At 57.2% G+C, this 7,635-nt stretch overlaps 1 protein-coding gene across 1 annotated transcript; it reads right to left on the reverse strand.

The window, feature by feature from the left end:
* Positions 1-1,313, reverse strand: FOXS1 (forkhead box S1). Its single transcript, XM_023220621.1, has one exon. The coding sequence runs from the start codon at positions 1,241-1,243 to the stop codon at positions 251-253; it is 993 nt and encodes a 330-aa protein (XP_023076389.1). The 5' UTR covers positions 1,244-1,313; the 3' UTR covers positions 1-250.
* Positions 1,314-7,635: the final 6,322 nt, after the last annotated feature.

The following is a 7,635-nucleotide window of genomic DNA, read 5'->3' on the forward strand; positions in this document are numbered from 1 at the left end:
CCCTCATCATCACATGGCTTTATTGGCCCTGAGAGCCACAGATTAAATCCCAAGAGGCCCCGCTTCCCCTCACCCCCAAGTTTGTCCAGAGGCCCCAGGGGCCAGGCCGAGCACCGTTTCCATCCTGGCTTTCTGTGTGGTTGTCCTTGGCTCACCAGGGCTGGGTCCTTCGAGAGTTCTCCAGGTCCTAGAGCCAGGCTCAGCCTGGAGGGTGAGGGACCTTCAGGGACTGCCCGAGACGAGGCTGCCTTTACTCAAAGAAGAACATTCCTGGCGTCCGGTATAGGCAGGGGGTCAGCCCCAACGGGTAGCTGGAGCCTCCCTGGACAGGGAAGCCACCTGCAACCCAGGGTTCCTTGTGGTCAGCTGGCAGGGGCAGCGGGGCCCGGAGTGAGGTTGGAGGGGTGGGGGGTGCAGGGGAGGGGGCTGCTGAGGCCAAGAGGTGCTCAAGGCCTGGGTCAGCCCCCGTGCAAAAATTCAGTGCCTGCAGCCGACACTGGTAGCCGCTCCCGACGCTTGCTTCCGGAGACGAGATGGGTGTAGGGGCCTTATTAAAACTCCCAGCCTCCGAGAAGCCGGCAGGAAAGCCAAACGCTGGGCATGAGGAAGATGAGGTGGCCATGGGGAGCTCCCCTGGGCATGCAGGCTTGGGCGTGGAAATCTCTTTGGGCTCCGTGGGTGGCCGAGGCCTGCCATCAGTGGTTGCTGGGCACATACTGGCTGGCATGGCCCCTACCAGACCCCCAAAGCTTAGGGCCTTGGGGTCTGGCAGCTCTGGTGGGAATGAGCACTGCCTGCCGGTCGTGGTGTCGGGGACTCCTGGGTCCTGGCTGGTTGCCCTGAGGGGTCCACGGTGTGCCTTGGCCGGGCCCCTGGTGCCCTCAGCACCTGTCCGCCGGGTGAAGCGGCGGCGGCGGCGTAGGAAGCTGCCGTGCTCAAACATGTCGTGGCAGTCAGGGTCCAGCGTCCAGTAGCTGCCCTTGCCTGGCTTGCGGTCATCGCGGGGCACCTTGACAAAGCACTCGTTGAGTGACAGGTTGTGGCGGATGCTGTTCTGCCAGCCGGGCCGGTTGTGGCGGTAGAAGGCAAAGCGGCCCATGATGTAGCGGTAGATGCCACTGAGCGTGGCCCGCTGCCCCGGCGAGCTCTGGATGGCCATGGCAATAAGGGCGATGTAGCTGTAGGGAGGCTTGGTTGGCTCAGCTGCAGGGGCCCCGGACCCGGGCAGAGGCTGCTGCTGCATGCTGGCCGGGCTGGCTGGGCTGCTGGGACCTGCTGGGTCAGGCTCGGCGTCCAGGGCTGGCGTCCGGAACAGCCTGCCCAGGCTGGTTAAAAGGTCCACTGGCCCAGCCTCCCAGCCTGGAAAGGCAAAAAGGGGTGGGTCTGCTGAGTTGTCCTCCCCTCCTCCCTCGCCCTACTCCCGCAAGGCCCAAGAGAGGCGGGCAGGAGAGACCAGTAGTGGGAAGCCGAGCAGCTGCCAGGGATGAGGAGGTGGGAAGGAAGGGACTGAGACCCTCAGCCCACGTGTGGTGGGTGGTGGTGGCTAGGGAGGGACAGGATGTGAAACTGAGCGGGACAGAGACAAAAACAAAATGAGACAGAGACAGAAACATATGAAACAGGGAAAAAGAGAGACAGAGACAGAGAGAGAGGTAGAGATATCGTAAGAGGGAGAAAGATGGAAAGGTAAAGATAAGACAGAGGCAGACATAATGGACAGAGACACACAAAGCCTCTCAGACACTCACAGAGAGACACACACACAGACACACACAGACATACACGTAGTGACACACAGAGACACACAGACACACAGAGAAAGACACACACACACAGACACACACACAGACATAAGCACACACACAAATAAACACAGAGACACACACAGACACATAGATGTACACACACACACACACACAAGCACATACACAGAGACATACACACAAGCAACACGCAGACACAGAGACACAGACACACACACACAGACACACGTGTAGTATATGGAGAAAGTGAGCATCACTGAGTAGGCAGAAACAAGGAAATCCACAAAGCCAGAGAGAAAGGAGATGCAGAGAGACACAGGTGCAAACACAAGGCGTGAAAGGAGTGAATAGAGAAAGAGAGAGGAGAGAAAGGCAGGGCCTGAGCCCGGTTCCCCTAGAGTGAGAGATGCCCCAGGGGCCTCTCTAATCCCTACCTCTACTCCCGCTTTTCCCTCTTCTCCTCCCGGGCCTGTGCCTACTGCCTTCTCCTGCAGTGCAGAGCCCTTGGGACCACACCACTCCTACCCTGTCCTCCTAGCTCTGGAGGGAGAGGCACCTAGGACGGTAAGGAGAGCCCATGAAATTCAGTTCTACTGAGGCCCTGTCGTCCCCTAGTGACTGGTGTGGGAAGGACAGCTATCTGGGGAGAGACATTCTCCCTCCCAAGAGGCACCTCGAAACCCTGGCTGAGCCTCAGTTTCCCCATCTCTAACACAGAGCTGATGATTCCTCAGCTGTCCAGGCCGTGGTGGGGAGGCAACAGGTTCCCCTTACACAGAATCCAGCACCTAGTATGGAGTGGGGATATGAACATGGCTGCAGATTGTCACTCTGGACTGAGGCTACCCCAGCTGCAGCCTGGGGCGGGGAGGTCCAGACAGGTCAGGCCCAGCACAGTCAGGCCTTCTGGAGGAGAGGGCAGCGTCCTCTCTGCTCTCCCACTCCCAAGTCACTGCTCACCCACTCAGTATCAGGCCAGCTCACCTTCCCAGCCCTACACTTACTTCTCCAACCAACCCTGCTCTGGAGGGCTTCGTTGCTTCTTTTGAAGAGATGAGGGCTCTGAGGCTCAGAGGAGGTAAGTAACTTCCCTGATGTCCCACATCTAGTGAGTGACGAAGCTGGATATGAGCCTAGGATTCTGTAATTCCTAAATACTGCCTCTTCAGTGAGGGGCAGGGGTAGGGAGAGTCGCTGGATCCCCACTAGAAAACAGAACGTGAACTCCAAGAGAGTAAAGACCATGCTGTTTTGCTGTACCCCCAGTGTCACACACTGGGCACTGGAACAGAGGCCTGGAACAGAGTAGGTGTTCAAGAAATGTCTGCTAAATGACTAAACAAACAGCCATTGATTGATTTCTGTCCTTTATCAAATCACAATTTCCCCCCCCGTGAAGGTGGCTTATCAATGTATCATTAAAAGAGACTTAACAATGTTGGCATCTGTAAGAGGATTCCTATAAATAAAATCAGAACTCAGAAAAGAATAAAAGGCCAGATATGTGGGGTGGAAAACAGCTACTTTATTCCCGTGGCAGGGGAACCAACTTTCTGGTTGTAGTCCCCCTTCCAGTTCTCACATTCCCTACAACATACAGCTTGCAAAGACCCGTGGGGCTTGGAGAAGGGCTGGTCTTCCACGTTGGCCTCTGCCTTAGGGCTGCGTTTGGAGGTCTGCCGCAGTTTCTTCAAAGACAGCATCCTACAGATGCTGATACTCCAGTGGTTAGCATCCAAAGCCCAGGGTTCGGCCAAATTCTCTGTTTTGGGATCCTTCCCAGCCCCTAGAATAAAGAAGAGAGACTAGCTGCAGGGAGGAGGAAGGGTCTGGAAATTCAAGGCCCCTGAGAGGCTAGGCAGTTTTGTTATGGGTTGATCCCACACTAAACAACCCTGATGATCTAATTATTGGTAAAAGCTTTAAGCAAACGTTTTAATGGACTCAACGGCAGGTTAAGGCTGGCTCTGAGGAAAGCGCTATTGAAAAGTTGGGCTGTCAGCAAGAGATGAAGTCTTGCTTCTGCCCCAGTTGCTGCTTTTCCGGGGCCTCAAGATTGAGATCAGTTTCCTGCCCAAGCCCCATGCCCAGCAGCAGGGTGGTGTGGCCTACTCTGGAGTTCCGGGTCCCGTGGCAGAGGAGTGGAAGGCCACGATCCACCTCTGCCATCCAGCAGACGTGGGTGATGCGCTGGGGGAGGCCCCAAGCCCATGGGCTTAGTATGGGCAGGGTTAGGTGGGAGTAGGGAGCCCCCCTGTTGGGGGCTGCCTTCTGCGGGTACATGAGGAGGAAGTGGCCCGCTTAGGATGTAGGCAGCTGCATTGAAGGTGAGTGATGCTAGCGGGGTTGCCAGGCTGAGGACCCATCTGGGCACTGGGTTGAGGCATTTAGAGTGCAGGACGAGTTTCCAGGCCGAAGCTGCACCTGCACCTGCACCTGCACCTGCGCGGGGTGGGATGAGCAGACCCTCTCGGTTTCCCACCTCAGATATTCCCATGGGAAGTCACAGCCCTAGTTATAGCCGAATCCCTACCCCCATCTTCCAGGTAGGGTCCTACAGACCCGAGGGTGCTAGCAGGGCTGGGACTGGAGGGAGCATGGGGAGGGCTGTCTGGAGGGGACTGGAGGGCATGCTTCTCGGCTGGAGTGGAAGGAGTGAATCACGTACACCAAAATGAGCCACTCCTCGGGGTGCTCTGTGGGGCCTGGGTCCTCCTCGCCAAAGCACAGACAGATCTGGCACTCTGGGTCTGGGTGACCGTCCTGCAGGTGGGCACACAATTATACAGCACTGAGACTGTGTGGACTGGGCAAGAACTAGGCAACCCACTGGTGCCTACCTTGTGCTCATTTCTCATGCCCAAGTCCTGTAAGCCCACATCCCATTGTGTGCCTGTGCCCTAGCCCCACTTCCATGGCTCACGTCCCTTCCTTGGCCCCTATGCCCACCCCCATGCCTTTACGCCCAACCCATGCCCACTGCCACTCACCTATATCTATTGCATGCTCGGTGCACCTGACATCCACCTTATGCCCTAAGCCAATACAGGTACCCAAGCCCTATTCTTATGCTCCACACCCAAGGCCTCAAACCTGCCCCCTGCCAGCACCCCCTATATGCCTGTCTCCGTATCTGTGCCCAGCCCTCTTGGTGCCCGTATTCTTTCCCATCCCTCGTGCTTTGTGTCAATGTCCACTTCATGCCCAGCATCCTTAGGCCCATGCCCCTGGGCCTGCATTTCATGTGCCCACTGTCCTCTGTCGTGATCCTTTGCCCACCGCATCCTTATGCCTCCGTGCCCACGCCACTCTGCTCCACTCCTCCATCCGTCCTACCGCCTGGAGGAAGCCACGTGTGTTCAGCAGCTGGCAGGTGCGCCCGTGCTCCACCTTGTTGGGCTGCAGAGTGACCGGGCCGCACCAGTACAGGCCCTGGCACAGGCGCTTGGCGAACACGCCCTCTGGAGCCACCCAGAGCTGCACACCGCGCTCCAGGTGAGGCAGCAGGCGCTGCAACATGTGGGAGCTGGGCTGTGGGTCGGGGAAACGAACTTGCTGCAACGTGAGGTGGCGGCCCCAGCAGGCGCTCGGCGGCGGCGGCGGCGGCCCGCGGACTCAGACGACAGCGCTGGGCTGTGCGCCCGGTGGCTTAGCGCACCAGCGCTGCGCCAGAGAAGAGCCACACGTGTAGCCAGCAGGCTGTGGGGCGAGAGAGAGGGTGCACGGGCTGGGCGTGGGCGGCGCCAGCTCCCCCCACCTTCTTACCCTCCCCTGCAAACCGCTGGACCCAGAGGTCGTCCCAGCCTCCACCTCGGATATTCTGGGTGCTCTCTCCCTATCAGTGCCGATAAGAATTCTAGTAATAATAGTAGTAAATAATAGCTTGCAGTATAAACGAACTGATAGTTGAGCTCTGTAGTTAAAAGCTGGGGCCATCTACAGTGAGGGCATGACCCTCCCAGCAAATCCTCTGGGATTCTAGGAGCTTCCTCCCAGCAAAGATTTTGATGCAGGTAGAAATAACCCTAACAGCGACAATAACAACAACCTAGCAGCATCTCATGAGAAACCAGCAGTCCTGCTCAGTGGTTAGGGTTGTGGGCTCTGCAGCCAGGCCCTTGGATTCTAGTCTATCACTGCCACTTAGGAGCTGTGACCTGTTAGTAACTTTCCCAGGGTTACTAGCTGTGTGACCTCAGGCAAGGTTCTTGACCTCTGTGTCCTGGTTTGGGCATATGCAAAATGGGAATAATAGCAGCATCTGGGGGCTGTGGGGAGCTTGGAAGGGTGCCTGGCATAAACTAAGCCCTCAGCAAATGTTGACTGTTGTGGCTATTATTGGGAGCCTGGGCTGGGTGCTTTGAGTGAGAGACAGAGGTGGGCTGGCCCCACCCTGGAGCCCTCCCCAGTTCAGCACACTGGTCGGAGGGGAGGGGGTTCGATTCCTTACCAGATTGCTGAAGTCATCGGAGGACATTGGGCACCAGGGGTTTTTGAGGTCCTATACCTGGTACCGTGGCGAAGGAGAGGAAGCAGTCAGGCGCCACCTCACCCTGACCCCGGACCCATAGATAAGGAGGAGGCCAGGGAGGAGGCAGGACTGGGTGAGGAGACCCAGTCCTTACTGTGGTCAACCAAAGGGCCCGGGAAGAAGATGGATGATAGTAAGGAACCCTGCTGGGCCAGCCTGCAGGGACACTCGTTGTCCTCATCCTCTGTGGCAAATCCAGAGCCATCCTGAGCATTGGGAGAAGGGGCCGTGAGGGTGGGAGAGGAGGCCTGTGATTCCTCAGGAGTTCCCAGACTGTCCCCGCCAGGGGCGGAGAGACGTCTGGGCGGACTGAAGGCCAGCTGGGGTTGACAGTGTTACTGAGTAAAAGACTCACTGTCCAAATCAATATTATTGCACTGGGCTTTTGAGAAAAGAACTTGGAAGTTTCAGAGCTCAAACTCCCCGGCCCCCGTGGAGGTAAAGAGAAAGTTGATGAAGATGTTGTAGGTATTAGGGTCAGAGATGGGTCACTGTGATAGGGAGAAAAGTGCTGGGGGTAAGAGGCGAGGGAGCTGGAGATGAAAGGTATGTGGGACAGAGCCGGATGCTGATGCGGGGGGTGGGGGTGATGGGAACAGAGCAATGAGCTATCAACCATGGGGGAAAGGTGATGGGGTAGAGATAATAGGGGTGATACAGACAGAACGAGGGAGACAGAGCCAATGGGAACAGTGGGGGAGCCAGAGGTGACAGAGCTGGACCTGATGGGGTGCATGGGGGTAGAGTGATGGACCCAGGGAGGACAGAGGAATGAGTGTGGAGAAGATGGGGTGGCTGCAGACAGGGGAATGAAACTGAAGATGGTGGAGGTGAAGGGAATGGCCTGGTGGCGCTGCAGATGGAGGGAGGGCTGCAGGAGAGGTAGGAAAAGGTGGAGCAGGTGGGAGCATGGGGACAGGTATGGAGCTGGTGCTCTGGAGGGATGAGGTAAATGATGGTGCTGGAGGTCATAGCCAGAGAGGGTGGGGCCAGCGGGTGGCTTGCTGAGAGGTGACTGGGCTGGCAAGGCTGCAGGGGCTGGAAGAACACACTCAGCAGGTCTGACTGCAGGTGGGTTCAGCCACTTCCGCAGGAGCTTCCGGTGGACTCCAGGGCATGCCTACCTCTTCAGGGGGGCACACAGGCCCTGGTAACTGCATCGGGCAGGAGACAGCCTGCTATTCCCTGGGTCCCAGGAGGAACCCCCTCAATTTAGATGACCCCAGACGAGTACCCCAATTCACTGTATGGCCTCAGGCAAGGTTCACCTGTTTCTCGGCCTCAGTTTCCTCCTTTTCTTTCTTTCTTTCTTTCTTTCTTTCTTTCTTTCTTTCTTTCTTT

Source organism: Piliocolobus tephrosceles, chromosome 20, assembly GCF_002776525.5.
Source record: "Piliocolobus tephrosceles isolate RC106 chromosome 20, ASM277652v3, whole genome shotgun sequence".
In the NCBI taxonomy this organism is placed as follows: domain Eukaryota; kingdom Metazoa; phylum Chordata; class Mammalia; order Primates; family Cercopithecidae; genus Piliocolobus; species Piliocolobus tephrosceles.

What these genes read in the sequence shown, in the direction of transcription:
- FOXS1 (XM_023220621.1), bottom strand. Translation starts at nt 1,243, where the DNA reads ATGCAGCAGCAGCCTCTGCCCGGGTCCGGGGCCCCTGCAGCTGAGCCA.